This window comes from Manihot esculenta, chromosome 7 (genome assembly GCF_001659605.2).
Source record: "Manihot esculenta cultivar AM560-2 chromosome 7, M.esculenta_v8, whole genome shotgun sequence".
In the NCBI taxonomy this organism is placed as follows: Eukaryota; Viridiplantae; Streptophyta; class Magnoliopsida; order Malpighiales; family Euphorbiaceae; genus Manihot; species Manihot esculenta.
Window position 1 is genome coordinate 32,022,254 of NC_035167.2, and position 24,979 is coordinate 32,047,232.

The following is a 24,979-nucleotide window of genomic DNA, read 5'->3' on the forward strand; positions in this document are numbered from 1 at the left end:
AGATCCCATTTCTTAAAATCAAGTATAGAGGGATCTAATGCACCGATCACGGAACAATGATCAACCCAGTGAATTAGAAGTCTGCCTAAGTGTTCCCATCTGGACGCCTCATCGGATCTCACCATTATCACTAACCATCCTTAATATTTGAATGAGACAGGAGAGGAGATCTCAAGCTTAAAGGCGAAGCAAACCAAATTGCACTAACATATGGATAATAAAAAACCAAATAAAATAAAGATTCAGTAGCACAAAAAAAAACAATAGTCTTTGCTAATTTGTTGTATATGGTTGTTGAGGGCAACCTTATATGGAAGCCTCTCTAGAAAGAGATTCCACATAAAAATATTAAGCTTACTAGGTAAGTTCCATTCTCAAGATTGTTTCCAAAACGTTTAAGTCCTATTTGAGCATTAGGCACTAGGTTTCCATTAGATTGATTAATTAAAAAAGTTTGGAATATTTGAGTAAGCTATATCTCAATCTAACAAAATATTTTCCATGAATCTCTATATGCCACAACAACTTGTCCTCCTTAGGATGTAAACTTACAGGAATGAAGAGGATATAATTAACATCTTTTGGGTGGAAATTTGCTTTTAAGTTTTTGTATATCCTAAGAGACTCTTCCAAGAATGAGTAGTTGGCAAACCCAATTAATATTCTATTCGTGCTCTGGATTAATTCTTGGGGTAGAAGGAAAAGGACTTGGAATTCACGCTTCAAATTTGCACATAATGGATTGCTCATTCTCCACTTGCCAACAGAGGCTTTTTTGAAGCAATTCTCTTAAGTTTTGCCATCTTTAAGATGGTATACTCCCTTGCATGGTTGGAAGAAAATTGGAAAGGGGAAAGTATATTCTACAAGATATTGACATGGGAGCTTTTATAACCTTATATGCTGTTTGGATTAGTGGAAAATAAGAAAGGAAAGCAAGTATATGAGTGCTTTTCTCCTTCAGTTGTTTTGAAAGAAAGAAAATAAAAGGGGAGAAAAATAAGTGAAGAAAACCTTGTGTATGACCAGACTGAAACTATACTTTTTCAGATTGCCGAGCCGTGGTGAGCCGAGAAGGAAAGGGGTAAAATGGTAGCAGCTGCAATATATTTCCCTCGTATGAGTTGAACCTAGAGTGTGTTAGGTTTTGTAGCAACATCAGGAAAGCTCTATTGAAGACAACTGTTTGATGGAGCCCAAGGCCCTCTAAAGTTTTTGAATTGTATATAATATCCCAATTTACAAGGGATGGTTTTCTTTGGCTTTCCGAGGAATCCCAGATAAACTTTTTGGTGATTCGATCAAGTTCCTGATCTCTTGACATTGGAATCTTCTCAACTTGCATAGAATATGTCGGAATGACATTAATTATAGACTTGGCTAGAGTGATGTGACCGGCCAAGGATAGGTACCTTCCATGCATTGCTGCTAAGTCGAGCATAAACTTTATTGATCAAATATTGGAAGGAGTTCATATTAATTCTGGAGTAGATAATAGGAATTCCAAGATAGGTACCCACGTCGGATGTCAAGCAACAACCAGAGGCTACAATGATGGAGCTGCTATCCGTTTCCTTAATATTTACTGAGAAAAAGATGCAGGTTTTCTTCACATTGACTTTCTCCCCTGAGGCCTCGCAGAATATGTGTAAGCAATTATTGACAATCTCAATTTGGTCCATTGAGACTTTTGTAAATAGAATAAGGTCATTAGCAAAAAATAAGTGAGTGAACAGAGGTGCAGAGGTGTTGACCTTTTAATATGGATGCCCCTTCATAGGCCTGCTTGAACATTAATCTGATGAGCTGAGTTAGGTGTTCCATGCAGAGGATAAAAATGTACGGTGATAGTGGGCATCCTTGTCTGATGCCCTAGGAAGGAGTAAAGTAATCCGTAGCTTGACCATTCCAGAGAATAGAGAAAGAGGTTGTTGTTATGCACTTCATGATGATGGAAACTAACTAGCTGGGAAGGCCCGAAAAGATGAGGGTTTCCTGGATAAAGGACCAGTGGATACGATCATAAGCTTTCTCCAAATCTACCTTGATAGCCATGTACCCCTGCTTACACTTCATTCTGTCTATAGAATGCACTATTTTTTGGACCATGATAATATTATCTGCGATGTGTCTGCCAGGGATGAAACTGTTTTTTTCAGGGCCCATTAGAGTAGGCATGAGTGGTTTGATGCTATTGGCTAGGAGTTTGGTTAGAATTTTATAGACAACATTGTAGAGGTTGATAGGGTGAAAATATTTTATGTTCTCCGGGTTTTGGAACTTTGGAATGAAGACAAGGAGTTTTACTTAGGTTTGGTTCAAGAGGTTCACCTTTGAAAATATTGTGGATGAAAAAGATGATTCTGGGATGATTTAGGCTCCACTGATTTTGATAAAAGAGAGGATTTAGACCATCGAGGCCAGGTGACTTGAGAGTATCATTGAGAACAAAGCTCTGTGTACCGGTTAAGGAAGGAATTTCAAATAATGCTGAAAAGGAAGTGTGGTGGAAGGTGGGGAAAAGATTCGGTAGATTTTGTTGGTTTGGTGGTTCATCATCAGAGCTCAGCTCTTGACCCGTAACCCAATAACCATCCTTCAGCCCAAGATTTTTGGTACTAGAAAAACTCTTCTTACTTGAGGATAGTTCCATACTCATCCTTTAGGAAAGACTCCAAGTCCTTAAAAAGTTGATTATAAGGCCTTCTCTCAGGAGCTCGTTTGATTCCTTTGATCCTTGTTGTCAACTTTCTCGGTTTTAATTTAATACCTCCAAAGACACAGAAATTTAAAAATATTTAATTGTACTAGAAAGATCAGCCCTAAAAATCCATGCTGCTTTAACCATATTCCCAAAGTCTTTGTGGGTGGTCCAAGTTGCAAGAAATTTGAAATGGTGTTTGTAGATGAAGACAAACCTTAGAGTTCTAGCAAGATTTATGGATAATCCGACTTGATTCTTAGTAAATGGTGAACATTTGCTTGAGGGAAAAGCACTCTGCCCTCTATATTACACAAAGCACAATAAATATGCTCTTCCACACTCACCTCTCTTTCAAGTAAAATGAAAGCCAAAAAAGTCAATAGCAATAAGGTTGTAGCAATCAATCTAGATTCTAAAGTTTGCAACAAACGTCGGTCAGAACAAGGAGCGCTGCCTTGTTTCTCATACCAGGGACACCAGCAAACACTTGACTGCCTCCTGCTTGAAGTCCCTCCAGCTCTACACCAGCTGATTTTAAACGATTGTATTGGAGTCTCGCATGCTAGAATGTGTCTAATGTCACCATCTCTTTATTATTGTTAAAAAAAAAAAAATAAACCTTGTGTATGAGCGTTTTGTTCATTCCCTTTCATTTTCCCTCCATATTTTCCACCCTTATTTTTTTTCCCATATATCGCGTTAATGTAACACAGTATTTTGCTGGGGCATAATTTTCAGAAGACTAATGATATTGACAAGAATAGAGATAAAAATCCGTGATAATCTCACTTAATGGAGATTATGCATTTTGAAGCTTTTAATATAAATATTCAAGAGCAAATTATTAAAAATATAAATAAATATTTGAACCAAGAATAATGTCGGCATATCAATCAAGGATAATCCCTGAAGGAGTGATCCTGACTTATTGGTTTTGCCTGTAAAATTGGGAAAATCCAGCTCCAAAGCAGAGCTACACTCAACAGCAAGGGACACCATACTTGGACTTTAAAATCCCACAAAAGAAAATAGAATGGAAGATAAATTTATGAAATCCCTAAATATGAAATTCTGGCATATAACACAAACAAATTGGAATAAATTCCAGCAATTGTTTTATAAATAAAGAAGAATGAAGCCACCAGTGTGGCATCAGAAAAATTTGCCCCGCTAATGGCATAAAATCCAAAATAAGAAGACATTGTCTACCAACTTAAATAACGATAATAACTATGAGAAATCAAAATCATGCCGACCAAGAGAGAAGCGGAATGATTCTTTTCATCATCATACTGGAAAAATATCAAACAGATCCCTTAATCAACTTCCTCAATCTTAGGACCTGCACCACTCCCACCTGCTGGAGGAGCATCATCATCCATGCCGCCACCCATGTCAGCACCAGCACCTTGGTACATCTTTGCAATTATGGGATTGCAGATGCTCTCGAGCTCTTTCATCTTATCTTCAAATTCGTCTGCCTCTGCGAGCTGGTTGCTGTCTAGCCACTGAATGGCTTGATCGATGGCATCCTCAATCTTCTTCTTGTCAGCAGCAGCCAACTTGGAACTGATCTTCTCATCCTTCACAGTGTTCCTCATGTTGTAGGCGTAGTTCTCCAAGGCATTCTTTGCCTCAACCTTCTTCTTATGCTCTTCATCTTCAGATTTGTACTTCTCAGCTTCTTGTACCATCTTCTCAATTTCTTCCTTTGACAACCTTCCCTTGTCATTGGTGATTGTAATCTTATTCTTCTGGCCAGTGGTCTTATCCTCGGCAGATACATTTAAGATACCATTGGCATCAATATCGAAGCACACAGTGATCTGTGGAACACCCCTGGGTGCAGGAGGAATGCCTGATAGCTCGAATTTGCCCAACAAGTTGTTGTCCCTTGTTCTTGTTCTCTCACCCTCGTAAACCTGGATCAACACACCAGGTTGGTTGTCTGAGTAGGTAGAGAACACTTGTTCCTTCTTGGTTGGAATTGTTGTGTTCCTTGGTATTAAAACAGTCATGACACCACCAGCAGTTTCCAGACCAAGGGACAGAGGGGTGACATCCAAAAGAAGTAGATCCTGCACCTTCTCATTGCCTTCACCGCTTAAGATGGCAGCCTGGACAGCAGCACCATAAGCAACGGCTTCATCTGGGTTAATACTCTTGCAAAGCTCCTTCCCATTGAAGAAATCCTGCAAAAGCTGCTGCACCTTTGGAATCCTAGTGGAGCCACCAACAAGGACAACATCATGTACAGTGCTCTTATCCATCTTAGCATCTCTCAAACACTTCTCTACAGGCTCCATACACTTCCTGAAAAGATCCATATTAAGCTCCTCAAATCTGGCACGGGTAATTGTTGAGTAGAAATCAATACCCTCATACAAAGAATCAATCTCAATAGTCGTTTGAGCAGTGGACGAAAGGGTCCTCTTTGCCCTCTCACAAGCTGTCCTCAACCTCCTAAGAGCTCTTGGATTTCCACTAATGTCTTTCTTATTCTTTCTCTTGAATTCCTGAACAAAGTGGTTCACCATTCTATTGTCAAAGTCCTCACCACCAAGATGGGTGTCTCCTGCAGTAGCCTTGACCTCAAAGATACCCTCCTCAATTGTGAGCAATGACACATCAAAAGTGCCACCACCCAAGTCAAAAATCAAGACATTCTTCTCACCTACACTGGTTGCCTTCTTGTCAAGACCATAAGCGATGGCAGCAGCAGTGGGCTCATTGATGATACGCATGACATTAAGACCAGCAATGACACCAGCGTCCTTGGTGGCCTGCCTCTGAGAGTCATTAAAATAGGCTGGGACAGTGACCACAGCATTTTTCACAGTGGTGCCAAGGTAAGCCTCAGCAATCTCACGCATTTTAATGAGGACCATGGAAGAGATTTCCTCAGCAGCAAACTGCTTCTCCTCACCCTTGTAGTTAACAATAATCATGGGCTTATCTCCAGGTCCTGGAATGACCTTGAATGGCCAGAGCTTGATATCACTCTGAACTGAAGAATCAGAGAACCTCCTACCAATCAACCGCTTTGCATCTGTATCAAAAGAACGAAAATTGTTATTAAATAAAAATACGATAATGAACATCATGCATGGCAAAGTATTAAGCTTGACTGGCTCAAACCCTTGAAGACTTCCAGCCAGCAAAGATAGCATAGAAGCAATACACAAACAAAATTGACACTTGATATAAATGAAAGGTTGCTTTTATTTTGTTTCACAAAACAGAATTAAAATACATGAATAGGTTATTAAACACGAACAGAAGCAATGTCAATGAGAATGGACATGACACGATACCAAATATTAAGCCAGATTGGTTCAAGCCACTAGAAGCTTTCAGACAGCTAAGTTAGCAAGGAAGCAATATTCACAACAAATTCGAAATTTAACACATACTAATGATTGCTTTTAATGTAATTAACATAGTTAAAATTCAAAAATCATAGGAACAGAACCATAACCTTGCAGAGCATTGAACCACAAGTAACACTTTAAAATAACAATAAACGAGAAAAAAAATTCACCGACTGAGGATTTCAGATCCAAGATCTGTCAGTTCCACACAAAACATGACTCAAAATCAATAGAAGATTCAGATCTCATCCAATAATCCCAAATCTAAGCCATTAGTATTCAAATCCTCAGATTCGCATGAAAACCCATTAAGATCTAACCCATACCATACAAATCCCACTCCAAATCAATCTGAAGTTTAGATCTCATCCAAGATATCCCACATTTTAGCCATTAGAATTCAAATCCTTAGATTTGAATTAAAAACCATTAAACAACGAAGCAAACGACAGGGAACAAATTTAAAAAGAAACAAATTCTAAACTTTTATTCTGAGTCAAGAAATACTAACCAAAGACGGTGTTGATGGGGTTCATGGCGACCTGGTTCTTAGCAGCATCACCGATCAAACGCTCAGTATCGGTAAACGCAACATAAGACGGAGTCGTTCTGTTGCCTTGATCGTTGGCAATGATCTCGACTCTATCATGTTGCCAAACACCAACGCAAGAGTAAGTGGTACCGAGATCGATACCGATCGCTGGACCCTCGCCCTTGCCGGCCATTCTCACAAATCACAGAAACGGCGGCGGTTTTGAAATAATAGGAGGCGTAGAAAAGAATAAGCAAAGAATAAGCAAGCGAGCTAGGGTTTCACTCGGGCTTGCCTAGGTATGAATTGTTCCCTACAAGAGAGCGGGGATATATAGGCACTTTGCGGTGTTTTGGTTCTAGAATGTTCTGTCGGTCGGTCAGTGAATCTGGGACGTTGATTTAAAATTTCGTCAACCGTTGCGATTGGTCGATTAATTGCCCGTGTTTTTGAAAATGGAAGATTCCTTGATCGTTGCGTTTTATTGACCAAGTCGACAAAGAATTGGAGTGTGAACCCGAATCCGAGTCCGGGACCGAACCCGGATTGTTTCATTTTCCAATCCCGCCCCGGCCTCCCGCGCAGTCTCTAGGGAGTAATTTCGTCGAGCATTAGGCGTGCAAAGAAATTTCGAATTGAAAGAACATGAAAGGCAGCAAAGCTACAGTCTTAACTCTAGCTGAGAAATGCAAGGTAAGCCTCTATCTTCCTCTTCTCTCTCGCTCTCTCACCAAATTATAGTTTAATGGAAGTCTGTTTCAGAATATACTGGCTTCAAATTGGCAAGCTCGCCTCAATACCATCAAAGCTGACGCCAAGGGAAGGTATTGTTTCTAAGCTCACTTCAATACCATCAAGTATTACTTATGTTTGTTTGGTGAGAAAACCTAGGAAAATGAAAGGAAAAAGGTTTTTTTTTTCATGTTCCATATATGTAATAAATTGCTTCTTCTACCAAGTTCAATGTAAATATTGAAAGCAACTATTGTGGTGTATTTGAGCGAGATTGTGAAACAGAATAAAACTTATTATTGGTCTTCTCCTTTTTTATCCATATACATATAAGATATTTGTAGAGAATGATAAAGAACAAGAAATTAAGCTAATTTATTTGATGGATTTTTTGGGTGCTTTCTTATGTTCATGTTAGCAAGGAGGATTTACACACTTCAAAAGTTAAATACATACTTAAGAAGGGGAGGCCATATATCTGGATTCCTGAAAAAGATGTGCATAATGTGGTATGATCCTCATTCTTTTTAGTTTTTCCCCCCTCACGTTCTTCTCTGTAATGATCTTCATATTCATTGTATTTGTGTATTAAATAACACCTGTTAATTGAATTAACAAATGAAGAAATGTTGTTTATGTTCCATCTATGTAGTTTGTGACAAGTTTATCATCCCATGATAGTTAGAATAGATGTTAGAGCAGTTTAGACTACCTAAGCATGAGATGGATATCAAGTTTTTGTAGATCACCTAAGCATGATAAGGAGATCAATCTGATATTTGCTTCATACAAGATTAGCGTGATAAGTTCTCTGGTGATTATGCCTGACGCCTTTCAATTTCTGCTTCTTCTTCTTCTTCTTCTTCTTCTACTTTTCATAGAACACAATCATTGATGAACGTGGTTCATTGGCTGTTGCATGTCCTTTTCCTGGCCCTCTAGCAAATTTACTCAGATCAATAAAGAAGGTTTGTAGCTATATTTGACTTGTACTTGTTTTATATTTTTCAGTTGCATAACATATTACTGCTCCCATTCCCCTCCACTTCATCATTTCAGCTCTCCAAAATGCCTCTTTTAATAAGTTACTGTTAGATTGTCCTTGCCGGTTATGATGTGACATTAAAGTGTCTAAGAGCCTAACTTGACTGCTTTATCTACATGCTGCAGTTACCAGAACGAATTGCTCTACTTGGGGATGTCTGCCCTCTTAAAGATGGAATGGTATGGCCTTCTTGCACAAATTTCAATGACAACGAAAATTTGGACTTGTGAACAAGTTTTAAAATGAAATGTTTGTCTTCTTCGCTAGCAAAAGGATACAAAGAGGAATATTGGAATTGAATAAATACTTATTGTTCTTAATACAGGCTCAGTTGGCTATGGGAAGCATTAAAGAAGTGATACAGTCTGAGCAGAGAGCAATGAATGAGTCTACTTACACTGTTTCCAGTGTATTAAATTCTTCTAATCTTATTACTACATCCAGAAGTGAAAGCCTTAAGGAGCTACTTGATGGAGGTGGAAAATATCGTGTTTACAGGTTCAATATAAGGTATTAAAATTTTAGTTGAATTTTATCATATTCTTCTTGCAATAGTAGTTAGTGAGTTTCCACGACCATGAGTATTATGATCTAAAGGGGTCCATCACTGATTCTGACATTCTGAAAATTCTTGAAAATCCAATCTTAATAGATCTTGCACAAAGAAAATTTTCTCCCTCTCTCCCCACCCCCCCATCCCCCCATCCCTCTTTCTTCTTTCCCTTAAGATGCAAATTTTTCAATTATCAGTATCAACGTCAGCTCCTGTAAAGAAACCTGTACAGAAAATAAGGAAAAGAAGAGAGTTGTTTTCATTTCCAGTTTGATTAATGCACTTGCTAGGGATAGCACCTACACCGGTGGTTGACATCTAAGAGATACTGTTGTTCTTATATATGTAGCTTCTTTTTTTTTGCACTGAACTTGTGCATGTAGCTAAGTGCTCACATTTTGATACTCTACATTCTGTCTATCAGGGTAGTATTTAGTAAATAGTATCATTTCAGAAATGTTTTTTTTAATTTGAGGTCTTCCATGGTGAATGTCTCTCAAGGAGAATCTTCATAGTTTCAATTGTTAAAGGACTAAATTATCATATATCTTATGATATACACACAGCAGAATGGAGTTGGTTTTTTTTCTTTTTTTCTTTTTCACTAAATTCCTCAGCATATTGTCTAGGTCGTGTATGTTTGTTGATGGCTATGGACGCACTCATGAAGTGGAATCGGAAGATTTTGAAAGGTCTAAAGTAGACCCCTTAGGTAAGACTCTCATCACAAACAAGGATGATTTCTTAAAGAGAGAGGGAAAAGAGGGGTGGGTCTATAAATATACTGTCATTGACATAATATCTTTTTGAGCATTTTGTGTTAATTAAAAATGACCTTTTAAAGTTGTTCCATGTACAGCATCATTTTCTGCGAAGCTAATTGATGGCATTAATAGAAGTGAGGCGAGGCGTAGAGCTCTGATACTTTTTTGTTTGATATACTTGAATGCAAATGCGAGAGTAAGATAACACTTCTGCATCTTGCTTTAACAGAGAACAGTTGATTATCGATATTACTTGAAATAATTGTCATCTAGTACATAATTACATAGGTTGCTTTTGTCATTTATGATAGCTAGGTATTATCATATTATTCAGTGGTTATTTTCATCTAACACATAATTGCTTGGTTACTTTTGTCATTTTATGATAGTTAGGTGTCATCATATTATTCAATGGCTATTTATGTTTGTGTAAAACTGGGGCTTAGAAGAAAACACTGGGATTGATTGAGGTTTTGCTTTGCTGCTTTTGCTGCTTTTGCTGCATCTCAATTTTAGGAGTCAAGTATCAGAGGAATGAACCTATTGTTACTTATGAACATTCCACGTTGTAAGATGTGTCCTCATTTTTAAGTTGTCAAACAACATTTAACCAGATATCATTAATTTGTTGTGTAGAGTTTATTCAATCAAATTGTAAGGGTCTTCTATAATGCTTGGTTAAAGATTTGGCCCCACCATGCTACTGAAACTCTGAGGTTAATATGCAGGGGACCCTCTCAGCGTTGTCTCTGCCTAGTACAATCTTGCTGAGACCTAGAGGAGAAACGGGGGAGAAAATAAGAGGGAGGTGGTTTACCCCATGGATGCTGGAGAATAGTAGATTACAGCACATTGATTGATAAGTTGTTCATATAGTTTAGTCTAGTACTTGTAGAAACCTTTCGACTGATAATTGGTTAATGATAATTGCACAAACGGAACCAGAAGATCATTGTAATTAGCTCTGTCATGAGTACTTGTTTTTGGTTTATTTATTATTTTTTTAATGCTCACTGTCATCATCTGATCATTGCTATTAGAAACCACCAATTGCCCCCCCCCCCTCCCCCAAGCCCCCAATGGCTGCCACCATAACCAACACCATGATCGCTGCTGCCACCATCATTGTCACCTATACCATTCAGTCCACCATCACTAACTAGTCACTGCCACCATCGCATGGCCACTAGTCATCGTAGCCTTACAAGTTTCTATTCCCTTGTTAATGCCTCTACAAATAAATGAAATAATGAAACAAAAATTATCATTATGCTACATGAAGTGCATTTATTTTGCTTTCAAACATATGCATGGAATGATTAATATATTATTCAATCATTCAATTTTATCACATGATTAATTTCATTGTATTACATCTTATCTTACCAAACATAAGTTTCCATCCGGGCAACCTCAGAGCCCCTAAGTTAACTGTTTCCTATTATCCAGGATGCATTTATGGTATCTGTTGATCGCAAGGGATTTGATGTGTTGGGGAAGGTTCTTAGTGCCGTCATAAAGGATGGCCAAGGTGAATACCTGTGGAAGGAATTCAGGTTTACATTCAAGGAAGAGGCACCTGATGTTGAAACTTTTTGTCATCAACTTGTACAAATGGAGGAGGAAGCTGTGAAGAAGGTTTCAAGCTACAGTGGTTTAACATGAGAGTGCATACACATTTATCTGCAAACTAGTTTATGATCCTGAAACTGTTTTTTTTTTTTTTTCTTAAACACAGAAGGGATACGAATTTCAAGCTAGAAATTGTTAGAAAAGTAATAGTTAGGCATATTTTATGCAAACACACTACTACATCCTTATTCCTAAGTTACTGTTATTTTTGTATTTTCTTAGTCTGCATCCAGAACAAGAAAATCCTATGGATAAAACAAGGCTTCATGGGCACTAATGGCAAACTATTTCTTGTGTGCTGCTCGGACAGCAAAGATTATAATTGAAGAAATAGAACAGTTATTTGCTTCGATTTGTTTGTCTAAACAGTTTGATCATTATTTATCATAAACTAAATTGCAATTTTAATAATTATTTATAATCAACTAAATAGAAATTGACTATCCTGTTTTAATAATTATATTGCAATTTTATCTTTTAGGTAATTAAATATAGTTTAATAATACTCTTAAAAGTTATATTGTCAGTATACCAAGTAAGAAGACTAATTCTTATTGCATTCCATTTTCATTTTAAAAGTGCAACCTTGAAGTCATACAACACTATCAAATCCAATTCTTGCAGGAATTTCAGAGGCACATTCTCATAAACAAATAAAATTATATTCTCAACCTTAATGATCAGATCGGATTAAGCAAAACAAGCTTAAGTGCATAAGATTTCCAAAAAGAAAAAAAAAAGCTTAATTACTTGCTATTAAATCTTCCAAGAAGAGTAAAATAATTCATATTTCACAATAAAAATCACTCTCCTCAACCTGTCAATATAGGAACACCAAGTCACTTGAGATTTCTGAAAATGCTAACTTTTATCAGAGCAGCCTTACTGTTAATCAGCTCAAAGATGCAAACATCTCCCAACTTTAGATAATTTTCCCTTGCAAATACAATCCATCCAGCAGAAAAAGTACATTTTCCATACTGTGGATATAGATTCAGCTTCACCAGCCACCATTTGTTTCCCACCTGCAATTTTATCGCTCTGTGCTTTGCTTGATGTTGCTGATAAAGTTCTGTGGAACGTGCTGCACAAAAGTAGATCTTTTAATATTACAATGGTAAGGGCAAAACAGTAATGCATTCTCATATATAGACTCTACCATGGTGTCCAGATAACTGGATGAAATAACTGCTTTGAAAAATGGATGCACTGAAGTGAAACCTTTGTCTGCTGCAATGGCTCCAGGAGAATTACTTTCTTCTTCTTCTTTCGATATCATCTTGTCACCTGTGAGATAGAAACCAGAGTAAGTTTCTGCAGTTAGAGACTGAATCCAGCACAGAAGAATGAAGATTGGACCTTTTTTGTTTCGAAAAATTGTAACTTTAAATGTAGCTTTAGCTCCCTGAATCATTATCAGTTCAAAGGCACAAACATCACCAACTTCCAAACAATTGTCTTCTGCAAATACCCTCCAACCTCGAGTAATTTTCGCCATCGGTTGCCCATTGCTTGCTTTATTAAAGTAGAACTTAACAGACCAAGTTCTTCCATCTAAACCATTCAGGTTGACATCACTAGTATGCTTCAAGGGGAAATATTTCATGGCAAAGCTTGCTGGTATACTCTACATAAGCATTTAAACATAAAGAGAAGAAAAAGAATGATGAAAAATGATATTTTCAAGATAATAATATGTAGACCTTCAAACTTCAATTGAAATAAACCTCACCATTTTTTCTCCTGGATGAACATATGATGGTTGCATTACAATCAAGAAAAAAGGATTATCAGATTTGAAGTTAACGCTAGCTCTGTGAACAGCTTTGGTTTTTTCCTGAGTTGTCAATGGCTTTTTCCTCACAGCAATGCAATCTGATGTTTGTTTCTTTCCTACAAAATCAACTTAACAAAAAAACAATTCAGCTATTTTGACCCTTCCCAAGAAACAAAGTCTTCTGAGTAACAGTAAATTGCATACCTTCAACTTGTTTTCCAGGAAAATGCAAACTTGTGTTTCCTGTAGGATTCTCAACCTTCATCATCTTCTGAGGCTGAAGGGATGATAATAGTGCTTTTTCTTTTCTTTTTCGGCCGAGCACGGAGTCATCCAAGGTTTCAACATATGAATCATTTTCAGTTTCTTCAATGATTTTTGGCTCTTGGATTTCTTCCTGGAGATCGTTAATCTCCTTATCATCTCCATTAGTGACACTGACAGGATACTCTATCTCAGATGCACTCTTGTCAAATATGGTCACATTGAAATGGCAACTACTCTTGTCATATTCAAAAACTAAAAAGGATCCATGCACCAGAGAGTAATATTCCAGGAATCCTTGCCAGCCATTCTGAAACCATACCTCACCATCAAATTTGGTCACCTCCACTTGCCAAATTCTACCACCAGGGACTTTAAGGACTACTGGATTTGACAGAAACCCTCCATATTTCCTTGCAAATCTCTTTGGAACGCCCTGGCAAAAACTTTTAAAATAAGCAAACAGCATCTACAAGAGAGAAAGAGAGGGAGAGAGACTTACAAGCTTCTTATCACGAATGGTCTCCTCAAGAATTATCTTGAAAAAATGGGGCCTTTCTGCCGCGAACATGTCTCTTCTGGGGCAAGAAGCCATTGTTGGAACTTGGAAGTTGGCTTCTTCCTCTGCTGCTTCTTTTATTCTTCAGTGTTAAGCAGGTGGTTGGTTGGTTTTTTCTGAAGATGAATTTGAAGTTGTCCAATCAGGCTTAACATAGTAATAACTACAGTAGTTGAGATTCCTTAATTATTATTATCCAGTAGCTCAATGGCCACAAGCTTTAGTTCTGCAATTAATTAGCCAGAGAGAGCAATAATCTGTGCCATTCAGAATTCATTAGCAGGTTTCTGCTAATACAAAAGTACACCATTAATTGTATGCAAGAACATTAAAACACCATAATTGATCAAACATGATAGAACATTAATTTTAAGGAAAACTACAATTCAGTCCCTTAATTTAGTGAAATCTATACATTAGTCCCTGCATTTTAGAATCAAGCTATCCTTGTAAATTTTAAAGAACTAACAAATTAATTCCCACCTTGAAAAACAGAGAAATATACAGAAATTACTCTATTGTTTTTTGTCTTATTACAAGGTATCAGAGTCTTTAGAGTTCATTTATTATTTCTTTTGAGTTTGAGATACTGTTCTCACCGATTCCAGTGATCGTTTGATCTCACCATTAAATTTGGTCAGCTCCACTTGCCAAATTCTACCACCAGGGACTTTAATGAGTACAGGACTTGACAGATACTCTCCAAACTTTTGTGCAAACTTCCTTGGAATGCCCTGGCAAAATTTTTTAAAATAAGTGAACAGCATATACAAGAGAGAGAGAGGGAGAGATCTGTACAAGCTTCTTATCATGAATGGTCTCCTCAAGAATGATCTTGAAAAAAATGGGGCCTTTCTGCCATGAACATGTCTCTTCTGGGGCAAGAAGCCATTGTTGAAAATTGGATGCTTTCTCTGTTGCTTCTTTTATTCTTCAGTGTTAACCAGGTGGTTGCCTTTTTTGCAGATGAATTTAAAGTTGTCCAATCTCATTTAAATCAGACTTAATTATAGTAGTTGAGATTCCTTAATTATTATCTGGTTGAGATTCCTTAATTATTATCCAGTTGAGATTCCTTAATTATTATCCACAAGCTTTAGTTCTGCAATTAATTAGCCAGAGAGAGCGATAATCTGCCATTCACAATTCAATAGCAGGCTTGCAGAACAAGAAGTCATTAACTGTAATTTATCTGCTTGATGCATATGGCTTTTTTTTTTCTTTTCTCATTAAGTTGGCATTTCTCTCCATCACATGGTTAAAGTACAATTTAGTAACTTAGTTCAATGAAATCTACACATTAGTCCTTGTATTTTTGAAATCCAGCTATTTAGTCCATTTGAAAGAAAAATAAATTTGGCCCCCTACCATGAAAAACATTGTTAGAACACCAATTTTGTATTTTTTTTTTTAAAGGACTAATTTGCTATATGTATTTAAACTACATGGACTAAATTGTTGGGTTGTATGAAATTATAGCCTACAGGGACTAAATTGTGAATGGAGTAAAGGAATCCTACTGCATAGGGACTAATTTTGTTGGCTTTTTATAATTACAATAACTAGATAATTGGCTTTTGAAAATATAGGGACTAATGTGTAGGTTTTACAAAACTACAGAGGCTAAGTTGTAGCTTACCATTAATTTTATGAAAGAACATCAAAACACTTTAAAGCAGAAAAAAGGTTCCAAAAGAGAATCATTTCCCTTAATTATCATAATGAAGTTACTTGGCTTACTGCCTCTAAACCTTCCAATAACAGAAAATCCTGTCATATTTCACAATACAAAAACATTCTCCTGAGGCCAAGCATTAGCTCAAATTGCAGGCTGCCTCACAGCAATGGCAACAAATTTACTTGGCATTTCTGAAGATGGTGACTTTTACAAGCGCAGTCTCCCTATCAATCAGCTCAAAGATGCAAACATCTCCCTTTCGCAACGAATTTTCGCGTACAAATACACTCCATCCAGAAAGAAACTGACCTTTATTATGATGTGGATATATGGTCAGCTTCACAATCCACCATCTATTTTCAACTTGCAACTTTGCTTTCTTCGTACTTTTCTTAATGTTGCTGATAAAATTGCGTGGTACATGCTGCATAAAATTAGAACTTGTTATCAAAATCCACCTATAAATAATGGTAATTGCAAACAGAAACAACGACTCTCATGTTGTCATTTGAGACTATACCACGATGGGACGAGTCAGATGTCCAGATGAAATGATCAATTTGAAAAAAGGATTCAATGAAGTAAAATTTTTGGAAGTTTCAATGGCTGCAGGATGATTACTTTGTTCATGTGCCAGTGGATTCTTGTTACCTGCAAGATAGAAAGCAGAGTAAATTCTGCATTCACAGATTTGAATGCTGCATTGAAATGAGAAATTCACCTTTTACATGTCGAAAAATTTCAACTTTAGTCCTATCTCTATGAAGAGCTTCCCTTTTTCCCTTAGCATTCAATGTTGGAGCAATCTTATATGATGTTTGTTTCCCACAAGAAATTCCTCCACAGCCATTCTTAAAATCAAGTTATCGACTAATTAGTTATAGGGAAATTTACTATTTAGATGCTATGTTATGTTATGAGAAAACTTAATGATTGATCTCTTAATTTTATAAAATACATTAAAAGAACTAAAAGTTAGTATTTCTATTAGTTTTAACTATTAAATATTTTATTATTTAGTCTTATAATTTGAAAAAAATTTATTAATTGGTCTCTCGATTTTATAAAAAAATCTATTAATTAGTTTTCGTATTGAGAGTATATTAGACATTTTTGTACTATTTAATGGCTAAAAATTAATGATAGACTAATTAATAGATTTTTTAAAATTTCAGAGATTTTTTAATATGTTTTTCAAAATCAAACGATTATCTAACGAATTTTTCTATAATACAAGAACTAAATAAAAATTTTCCTTTATTTATAACCAAAAGTAAAGAAACAAAATCTTCTGGGTAACAGGAAATTGCATACCTTGAACTGGGTTTCCACAACAATGCAAGCTTGTGTTTTCTGTGGGAGTCTCAAGCTTCACCTTCTTCTGCGGCTGAGAGAACGGCAATGGCGATTTCCCTTTCCTTTTTCTGCTCAGCATCAAGTGATCCGAGATTTCAACAGATGCATCAGTTTCAGTTTCTTCAATCATCTTTGGCTCTTTAATTTCTCCATTGGTGACATTAACATGATAATCTATTTCAGATGCAGTCTTGTCAAATATGATCACATTGAAATGGCAATCTCTCTTATTGTATTCAAAAACTAGAAAGGACCCATGTGCTAGAGAGTAATACTCCAAAAATTCTTGCCACCCATTTTGTAACCAAACCTCTCCATCAGACTTGATCAGCTCCATTTGCCATGTTCTACCATCAGGGACTTTAAGAAGTACAGGATTTGACAGATCTTTTCCATACTTCCTTACAAACTTTCTTGGAATACTCTGGCAAAAATTTCCAGAACAAGTCATCGGCATATAATACATAAATAAAAAAAGGAAAAAGTACAAAAAAAAATACTTGTATTTTATTGATTTTTCGCTTCGGATGCTTTGAGATCACAGTCTGTAACACAAGAGAGATAGAGAGATAAAGAGAGATATTCTTACAAGCTTCTTATCATGAATGTTGTCGTCTAGAATTATCTTGAAAAAATGGGGTCTGTTGGTCACGGACATGTCTGTTTTGGGCCAAGAAGTCATTGTTGAAAGTTAGCTGCTGCTGCTTTTGCTCGGTAGTTGGCTTTTTGATAGTGAATTTAAAGTTCTCCAATCTCATTTAAATCAGACATAACCCAGTAATCATTACAGTGGTTGAGATTCCTTAACCAGCCACAGGCACAGCTTCGGTTCCTAGGTTATAAGCACAGACCAACGATATGATGCGATGATGGATTTTAAGAGAAAAATATAAATAAAAGAAGTACTAATAGGATTTTTTTTGTATCTTCCTTTCCTAATTAGGAATCTAAATCCTAAAGGTAGTAGGATAATAAGTCCAAAGTCTGTCGTATCTCTTAAGGCAAGAATCAATTGTTGATCACAGAGTTATTGTCTTAGATTTTCTGGACCATTGAGCCTTCACATAACAAATTTGCTTCTGAGATAGCCTGAAAAATTAAGGCTAGAATCGTGGCTGTTTTCCATATCTGTTCTCGAATTCAAAAACTACCTCTCTATCGAGTCCCGTGTCGAGTCAATACTGTGACATGTATGGTAGCTAAATTTTGTCTTAAACACTTGTTACCATGATGCAATTCTGATCTGCAGGTAAAAAAAAAAACAAGTTTTCTTGGTCTTCTTGTTTCGTTGTGCATCAAAAGCTGTCAGAAAGCAGAAGCCGGTGGGCTTTGATCAAGTTTAGATCCAACCGAACTCTAACGCCACATGTTTGGATAATTATAATTAAATTTAGAATAAATTTAAATTTGAAAAATAATAATTATAGTAGATTCGAATTTTATTTATAGAGTATTATTCAACTTATTTATATAATTAATTAATTTAATATAAAAAATATATATTTTATAATAATATTTATAAAATGTTTTCATTATAAATATTTCCTGAAAATGGTTAAGTTACTGCTTCCATCGAAGAACAAATCAGAACTTGTGACGAGCTCTCAACAAAAAATTTCTCAACCTGTCAAGGTAGCTTTATCAAGAAAACCAACAATTTTAATCAACATTCCTGAAAATGGTAACCTTTAACAGCACAGCTTCATTGGCAATCAGCTCAAAGATGCAAACATCTCCCACTTTTAGAAAATTCTCCGTTGCAAATGAACGCCATCCCTCTGCAATCATACTGTTAGGAGGATACTTGAATAATTTCACAGGCCACCGCTTGTTCTCAACCTGTAACATTGCATTGTTTCTGCGTCGCGTTGTACTTTTCGCGACGATATTTAGCGGCACATACTGCACAAGAAAATCAATTTCTGATAAATTTTCTGTCATTCTACTGCAGTTTTGCTATATGGGTGTTGCTTGATAGCTTACCAATAAGGATTGCTCCAGATGATATGAACCGATGATCACTTTGAAGAAAGGATTCGCCGAGGAAAATTTCTTTGCTGCTTCAACAGCTTCAAAAGCCTTTGAACATGAATGCCCTGGATTAAACGGCTTGCAGATGCTACTTTCTTCATGATTCAGTTGCTTGTTGTTTCCTGCATCTGCATGACAACAACTGAAAGCAGAGTTAACTTTCTGATTTGGATATGAATATTAACTATACTAGCATTCATAAATGGTAACTGACCAAGTGATGGGCTGCTATTTGTATCTTTGATATGTCGGAAAATGACTACATTGAATCTAATTGCACTGCGATTAATCAGTTCAAAGACACAAACATCACCAACTTCCAAGTAATTTTCTTGAGAAAATTTATTCCAACCAAGACCTAAACTAGCTGATTGTTTCCTGTTGCTCACAGTATAACAGAATTCAACAGACCAAGTTTTTCCATCCTTTGTAATGAGCGTGGCAATCTCACGATTCTTGATAAAATATTCCCTGGCAAAGCTTGCTGGTATAGACTACAGAAACGAATAAAAGCTGGAAATTAAGTTTAAAACGTCAATATGATTTTGAAAGTAGAAAAGTTTCAAATTTTCAAACCATGTTTACCAATTTATTAAGATATGATGGCTGCAATGCAATCATGAAATAAGGATTTCCAGAATTAAAATTAGCTGTTGCTCTATGGAGTGCAGTAGCTTTTTCCTCAGCTGTCAATGGCTGTGTCCTCACAGTATCCTTAGCCTTGCCCCTCTTTGCTGCAAAATCAAGTCCTCCAGTTAAGAAAGAAGCTCAAAATACAAGCACCCAACAAGCGGAACTTGCATATATTACCTTCAGATTGCCTAGTGGGATGGTGTGATTTTGTGTTTTCTGTGGGATTCTCTAGCTTCATCTTCTTATGAGGCTGAGTGAATGGCAATGGTGAATTCTCTTTTGTTTTTCTGGACTGCAAGGGGTTAACATTTTCAGTTTCTTCAATCTTTTGCTCTGGCAATTCTTCCTTAAGATCAGGCTCCTTATTATTTCCATTGATGATGCTGAATGGATAATCTATCTCTGAAGCACTTTTGTCCATTATGATTACATTGAAATGACAATTTTGTTCAAATTCAAAAATCAGAAAATATCCAAAGGCTAGAGAGTAATACTCCACAAATTCCTGCCAGCCATTTGTTAACCAAATCTCATCATCACATTTCAAGAGCTGTATCTCCCATTTTGCACCACTGGGCATCTTCAGGAATACAGGACTTGAGAGTTCACTTCCATATCTCCTCACAAACTTTCTTGGAATGCCCTGATACACATAAAAATCACCAGAATGAATCCTCTAAGAAACAAAACAATCAAAAATAAAAATGGTTCAAGAAAAAAATCTAACACTTACAAGCTTCCTACTACGAATGGTATCATCAAGAATTATCTTGAAAAAATGGGGCTTTGTTGACTTAAACACCAAACGTCCATCGTCTTTCTTGAGGCAAGAATCCATTGCTGAACTGCTCTTTGAGTCTTTTCTAGTGAAACTCTACTGGCATTTTATATGACAAGTAGCTTATGTGTTGGCTGGCTGCTGCTTCGTTATTGTCCTTGGAAGGCCAAAACATGATTAATAATGAGATGGGTATCAGGGCTGTTATTTTTGAATGATGGTGAATCTGAACAGGCAGAGAAAGCTGAAGATTATCAAAGTAACTCAAATCAAGTTGCCAGAGTATTAATTGATCTTGAATTCAGTTTTAATACAAGGATTGCTAGTCGTCTTCTTATGTAAAATGAAGCTTACATTAGATGCAGCATTCGGTTATTGAGTTCTTCAAGCATCGGTTAACTGAACAGCCAACAGCATTTAAAGGAATTTGGCCTCTGCTCTGACCCACTTCTCATATTGGATTAAATTTTAAGTTAGAATAACAATTTTAATTTCTGAGTTGGTTGCTCTGTTGATCCATGCACGCATCCTCAGATTTTTACCTATGAAAGTTATAAAGAAAATATGGATCCTAATTCACTGCAGGGCACACAGTAGAACTCTTTTATGGCAGTAAACTTCTAGGCATGACAGTTTGGAAGAGCTTGTAGTTATCACATTCATCAAAACTTATTCTACATTATTTTTAAATTATTATAGTCTTAAATTTAAACTTGAACCGGATCTAACTCTTATCATCAACGTCAGATTAAAAATCTACGATATTATAATTAGGTTTAATTATATCATATTTTAAAAATAATACCCGTATCAAATTTAAATTTTATACATTGGAAATATATAATTAGCTAAAATATATTTTATATATGTTAATTAAACTATATAAAGGTAAATAAGTTTGAATTTCGTTTTAGATAATAAAAAATTAGTTTTAGAATGAATTGGATAATTTAGAATGAATTGGATAATTTAGAATTAATTTTAATATAATTTAAGATAAATTCAGGTATTAAAAAATTAAATGTAATAGCTATTTGGTGTTGTCTACAATTAAAAATATAGAAAATTTACGAAAAAAATTTATTAATTGATTTACTAATTTTAAAAAATATATTTAAATGTTTTTAATATTTTAAAAAGTTTCGTAATTAATTTCTCTATTAATTTTAATGATTAAGTATTATAAAAAAAATTTAAAATTCTTTCAATGGAAAAATTAATTAATAGAATTTTTATAAATTTAAAAAATTATTAATAAAATTTTTTAAATAAAATTAAATAATAAAATATTTAATCGTTTAAAATTAATAAATGGACTAATTAATATATTTTTAAAAAAATTATAAATATTTTAATATATTATAAAATTAATAAATAAATTAATTAATATATTTTTTAAAAATATTTAATGTATTATTTAAAATCGAATGTTTGCTAATCACTTTCGCTATAATTTAATAATTAAATAATAAATTTCTTTTAAAAGTAATATTATTGTACTAGCGCATTATGTGCGGTTATTATGTATGGAACAAAACTGAAAAGAATTATCGAATTGATCAGCATACAATAAATTAAAATTATTTTGAATAAATTGCAGTTTAATCTTTTTAATTTAATAAAATACAATCTTTTATCTTTATTTTTTTAAATTATCAATTTAGCCATCATAATTTAAAAATTATCAATTCAATCATCATAATTTAAATTATCAATTCAATCATCATAATTTAATGAAATAAAAAACTTAAAATTAATCTTGTGATTTTTATATATTACGATGACTAAATTGATTATTTTTAAAAGTATGAAATTTCATATTTTATTAAATTAAAAAGATTAAAATGCAGTTTATTCAATTATTTTATTATTTTATTTAATTTTGAACTAAAATATAAATAAAAAATTACATAAATATACACATTAAATTACCTCATAATTCTTAATTAAGTATTTATATAATATACTTTTTTTTCAAAAAGCAGTATTTATATAATATACGTATTTGTTAATTATTAATGTACTTTATTATTAAAAACAATATGGTAATTCAAATATGACTTTTCATTAAGAATCGAAACCAAAATCATACCAAATTGAAACTGGAATAGATACAGTAAAAGATCTTGATTCGGTTTTGGTTCCTAGATAATCTTGAAAGGAATCGGAACCATAGTTTGGTAGACTTTACCTATAAGGTTGGGTGTCTATGCAGCTTGGGGTGGAAAAGATTTTCCCACATTTCAATTGCTTCTTGTTTCCTGCATCTGGATGACACCAAGTACAACCAGAGTTCAAGTTCTGCTTCCTGAAGCATTTGGATCATGTATGCCGGAAAATGACTACATTGAATTTACATGCAATGCGATTAATCAATTCAAACACACAAACATCTCCAACTTCCAAGTGATTTTCTTGTACAAATTTCTTCCAACCATCACGTGATCTAGCTATTGCTTTTCCAATGCTCACAAATTCAACAAACCAAGCTTTCTCTTCCTTTGTAATGAAGGTGGCAGCCTTACGATTGTTGAAATGTTCCCTTTTAAAGCTTGCTGGTATATTCTGTAAAAATCATTAAAACAAGAAATAAGAAACGAATAAATATGATTTTAAGATCATTTCAAATTTCAAAACAATGCTTAATTACCAATCTATGAAGATGTGTTTGCTGCATTACGATCATGAAGTAAGGATTTCCAGATTTAAAATTAGCTCCTGCTCTATGGAGTGCATTAGCTTTTTCTTCAGCTGTCAATGGCTGCATCCTCCCAGTCTCCTTAGCTTTGCCCCTCTTTCCTGCAAAATCAGCCCTCCAGTTAAGAAAGAAGCTAAAATACAAGCACCCAACAAGCAGATTCCGCTGCGAAAAAGTCTGCTTTATGCTTAGCAGCAATTGTAGTAGTGTATATACCTTCAGATTGCTTGGTGAGACACAGTGATTTTATGTTTTTTGTGGGTTTCTCTAGCTTCAGCTTCTTATGAGGCTGAGTGAATGGTAATGGTGATGGCAATGAGTGATCACTTTCAGTTTCTTCAACCTTTGGCCCTGGGAATTCTTCCTCAAGACAAGTATCCTCATTATGGCTCAATGGATAGTCTATCTCTGAAGAACTCTTGTCCATTATGATTACATTGAAATGGCAATTTTGTTCAAATTCAAAAACCAGGAAGTATCCACAGGCTAAAGAGTAATACCCTACAAACTCCTGCCACCCATTTGTTAACCAAATCTCATCATCACATTTCACAAGCTGTACCTCCCATTTTTCACCACTAGGCACCTTCAGGAATACAGGACTTGACATTTCACTTCCATATCTCCTCGCAAACTTTCTTGGAATCCCCTGATAGACATAAAAATCTCCAGAATAAATCCTCTGAGAAAGAAAACAATCCAAAATAAAAATGGTTCAAGCAATCTAACACTTACAAGCTTCCTTCTACGAATAGTATCATCGAGAATTATCTTGAAAAAATGGGGCTTGGCTGCCCTAAACATCAAGCGACGTCCATCGCCGCTCTTGGGCCAAGAATCCATCAATGAACTGCGGCTCTTAATCCCTTGTATAGCTTTCTAGTGAAACACTACTGCATTTTATATGGCAAGTAGCTCATGCGTTAGGTGGCTGCTGCCTTGTTTTTGTGCTCGGAAGGCCAAACCATGATTAATGCTGAGATGGGTATCAGCGTTAGAATAAAAGATATGGCTGAAGCCTGAAAGGCTGTTATTTTGAATGATGCCAAATATGAACAGACATAGAAAGCTAAAAATTACCATAAATGATTCAATTCTAGCTACTAAGCTTGAGCCAATATTTAATCTTCAAATCTGTTTTTGTATAAGCATTGTTAAGCTCGTTATTATAGAAAAAGAAGCATATTGAGTTGGATGCATTTTTCAGTTCTTGATTTCTTAAAAGATCGGTTAAGTAAACAGCCACAGCACTTTGCGGTTCTAGTTATCAGTTTTTGGGCTACCATTCCGAGGAACTTGGCCTCTGTACCTCTCATCTTGATTTGAAACCTGTTTGTAGAGTTTAAGAATCTTTCTCATTCATTTTCAAATTGATGAGATAGACTTCTGTTTCAAATTAAACAACTAAGTGGATAAGAGATATTTCGTTGTAACTAATTAATTTTATTTTACAACTCTAATCACCTTGTCGTGTACTTAAAACCCTGAAGTCGAATTAAAAGATATGCGTTTGAGAAATTTTCAACTAAATATTCTGTAGACCTCAGTTGATGCCTAAGAGGCAAGACTTCCTTTTTCTTTTCTGCTTGTTATTATTTTTGTGGGTAGAGAAAGTTAAATATTTTTTTGAATTCCTGCACTTTCCATAAAGCAAGGAACTGAGGCAGCTTGGCTAATAGGAAAATTTCGTCTAATTTCCATGCATGAGAGAGTGGGGAATCGTAAAATTTTAGACGAATTGTCGTTTAGGGAAGAACTTAATTTGCTAGTGAGAGCCGGCATGCATGGAAATGAAATGAGTAGCAAGGAATGACTAGGTATTTTCATTAGGTGATTTGTCGTTTCCATAACATTAAAATGACCAAACGACAC

General features: G+C 35.3%; 6 protein-coding genes across 10 annotated transcripts; 1 reads left to right on the top strand and 5 right to left on the bottom strand.

The window, feature by feature from the left end:
* Window positions 1-3,783: 3,783 nt before the first annotated feature.
* LOC110619453 (heat shock cognate 70 kDa protein 2) lies at window positions 3,784-6,933 on the bottom strand. Its single transcript, XM_021762909.2, has 2 exons — window positions 6,587-6,933; window positions 3,784-5,753 (listed from the first exon to the last, which is right to left on the bottom strand). Exons 1-2 carry the CDS (start codon window positions 6,798-6,800, stop codon window positions 4,021-4,023), a joined length of 1,947 nt encoding a protein of 648 aa, XP_021618601.1. The 5' UTR covers window positions 6,801-6,933; the 3' UTR covers window positions 3,784-4,020.
* Window positions 6,934-7,076: 143 nt separating this feature from the next.
* On the top strand, window positions 7,077-11,683 carry LOC110619454. 4 transcript variants are annotated; one of them, XM_021762912.2, is made up of 10 exons: window positions 7,077-7,300; window positions 7,370-7,431; window positions 7,758-7,848; window positions 8,221-8,307; window positions 8,510-8,563; window positions 8,710-8,894; window positions 9,555-9,649; window positions 9,797-9,897; window positions 10,430-10,509; window positions 11,151-11,503. In XM_021762912.2, the coding sequence occupies exons 1-10, from the start codon at window positions 7,253-7,255 to the stop codon at window positions 11,218-11,220; spliced, it is 873 nt and encodes a 290-aa protein (XP_021618604.1). In that variant the 5' UTR covers window positions 7,077-7,252; the 3' UTR covers window positions 11,221-11,503. The 4 variants fall into 4 exon arrangements, with proteins under 4 accessions (XP_021618604.1, XP_021618605.1, XP_021618602.1 ...); XM_021762913.2 differs by lacking the exon at window positions 11,151-11,503 and having other exon boundaries at window positions 7,084-7,300; window positions 9,567-9,649; window positions 10,430-10,708; XM_021762910.2 differs by lacking the exon at window positions 10,430-10,509 and having other exon boundaries at window positions 7,085-7,300; window positions 11,151-11,683.
* Window positions 11,684-12,239: 556 nt separating this feature from the next.
* LOC110619796 (B3 domain-containing transcription factor VRN1) lies at window positions 12,240-14,650 on the bottom strand. 2 transcript variants are annotated; one of them, XM_021763351.2, is made up of 7 exons: window positions 14,533-14,650; window positions 13,877-14,049; window positions 13,315-13,810; window positions 13,066-13,226; window positions 12,693-12,960; window positions 12,493-12,620; window positions 12,240-12,417 (listed from the first exon to the last, which is right to left on the bottom strand). In XM_021763351.2, the coding sequence occupies exons 2-7, from the start codon at window positions 13,967-13,969 to the stop codon at window positions 12,367-12,369; spliced, it is 1,197 nt and encodes a 398-aa protein (XP_021619043.1). In that variant the 5' UTR covers window positions 13,970-14,049; window positions 14,533-14,650; the 3' UTR covers window positions 12,240-12,366. The 2 variants fall into 2 exon arrangements, with proteins under 2 accessions (XP_021619043.1, XP_021619041.1); XM_021763349.2 differs by having other exon boundaries at window positions 13,066-13,238.
* LOC122723942 (B3 domain-containing transcription factor VRN1-like) lies at window positions 14,533-17,820 on the bottom strand. Its single transcript, XM_043957991.1, has 4 exons — window positions 17,557-17,820; window positions 16,926-17,391; window positions 16,132-16,262; window positions 14,533-16,035 (listed from the first exon to the last, which is right to left on the bottom strand). The coding sequence occupies exons 1-4, from the start codon at window positions 17,647-17,649 to the stop codon at window positions 15,790-15,792; spliced, it is 936 nt and encodes a 311-aa protein (XP_043813926.1). The 5' UTR covers window positions 17,650-17,820; the 3' UTR covers window positions 14,533-15,789.
* An 806-nt stretch (window positions 17,821-18,626) lies between these two features.
* On the bottom strand, window positions 18,627-20,508 carry LOC110619065 (B3 domain-containing transcription factor VRN1). The gene is made up of 6 exons (XM_043958167.1): window positions 20,365-20,508; window positions 19,809-20,274; window positions 19,575-19,747; window positions 19,213-19,492; window positions 18,951-19,120; window positions 18,627-18,869 (listed from the first exon to the last, which is right to left on the bottom strand). The coding sequence occupies exons 1-6, from the start codon at window positions 20,467-20,469 to the stop codon at window positions 18,627-18,629; spliced, it is 1,437 nt and encodes a 478-aa protein (XP_043814102.1). The 5' UTR covers window positions 20,470-20,508.
* Window positions 20,509-22,731: 2,223 nt separating this feature from the next.
* Window positions 22,732-23,950, bottom strand: LOC110619066 (B3 domain-containing transcription factor VRN1). The gene is made up of 4 exons (XM_043958168.1): window positions 23,843-23,950; window positions 23,347-23,756; window positions 23,060-23,222; window positions 22,732-22,974 (listed from the first exon to the last, which is right to left on the bottom strand). Exons 1-4 carry the CDS (start codon window positions 23,948-23,950, stop codon window positions 22,732-22,734), a joined length of 924 nt encoding a protein of 307 aa, XP_043814103.1.
* Window positions 23,951-24,979: the final 1,029 nt, after the last annotated feature.

Bases quoted from the DNA above. Each gene is read 5' to 3' on its own strand.
- LOC110619453 (XM_021762909.2), bottom strand. From the start codon at position 6,800: ATGGCCGGCAAGGGCGAGGGTCCAGCGATCGGTATCGATCTCGGTACC. The intron at 5,754-6,586 runs GTTAGTATTTCT...CTTTTGATACAG, and splicing joins CCCCATCAACACCGTCTTTG to ATGCAAAGCGGTTGATTGGT.
- LOC110619454 (XM_021762910.2), top strand. From the start codon at position 7,253: ATGAAAGGCAGCAAAGCTACAGTCTTAACTCTAGCTGAGAAATGCAAG. The intron at 9,650-9,796 runs GTAAGACTCTCA...TTCCATGTACAG, and splicing joins GTCTAAAGTAGACCCCTTAG to CATCATTTTCTGCGAAGCTA. The intron at 9,898-11,150 runs GTAAGATAACAC...CCTATTATCCAG, and splicing joins ACTTGAATGCAAATGCGAGA to GATGCATTTATGGTATCTGT.
- LOC110619796 (XM_021763349.2), bottom strand. From the start codon at position 13,969: ATGGCTTCTTGCCCCAGAAGAGACATGTTCGCGGCAGAAAGGCCCCAT. The intron at 13,239-13,314 runs GTATGCAATTTA...TTTTTTGTTAAG, and splicing joins TCCTGGAAAACAAGTTGAAG to TTGATTTTGTAGGAAAGAAA. The intron at 12,621-12,692 runs GTCCAATCTTCA...TCTATCTCACAG, and splicing joins AATTTTTCGAAACAAAAAAG to GTGACAAGATGATATCGAAA.
- LOC122723942 (XM_043957991.1), bottom strand. From the start codon at position 17,649: ATGACTTCTTGGCCCAAAACAGACATGTCCGTGACCAACAGACCCCAT. The intron at 17,392-17,556 runs GTAAGAATATCT...AATTTTTGCCAG, and splicing joins ACATTCATGATAAGAAGCTT to AGTATTCCAAGAAAGTTTGT. The intron at 16,036-16,131 runs GTATAGTCTCAA...AATTTTATGCAG, and splicing joins ATCTGACTCGTCCCATCGTG to CATGTACCACGCAATTTTAT.
- LOC110619065 (XM_043958167.1), bottom strand. From the start codon at position 20,469: ATGGATTCTTGCCTCAAGAAAGACGATGGACGTTTGGTGTTTAAGTCA. The intron at 20,275-20,364 runs GTAAGTGTTAGA...TATGTGTATCAG, and splicing joins CCATTCGTAGTAGGAAGCTT to GGCATTCCAAGAAAGTTTGT. The intron at 19,493-19,574 runs GTTTGAAAATTT...TCGTTTCTGTAG, and splicing joins TTAATAAATTGGTAAACATG to TCTATACCAGCAAGCTTTGC.
- LOC110619066 (XM_043958168.1), bottom strand. From the start codon at position 23,950: ATGGATTCTTGGCCCAAGAGCGGCGATGGACGTCGCTTGATGTTTAGG. The intron at 23,223-23,346 runs GTGTCTCACCAA...TCTTAACTGGAG, and splicing joins ACAAAAAACATAAAATCACT to GGCTGATTTTGCAGGAAAGA. The intron at 22,975-23,059 runs GTAATTAAGCAT...TGATTTTTACAG, and splicing joins AAACACATCTTCATAGATTG to AATATACCAGCAAGCTTTAA.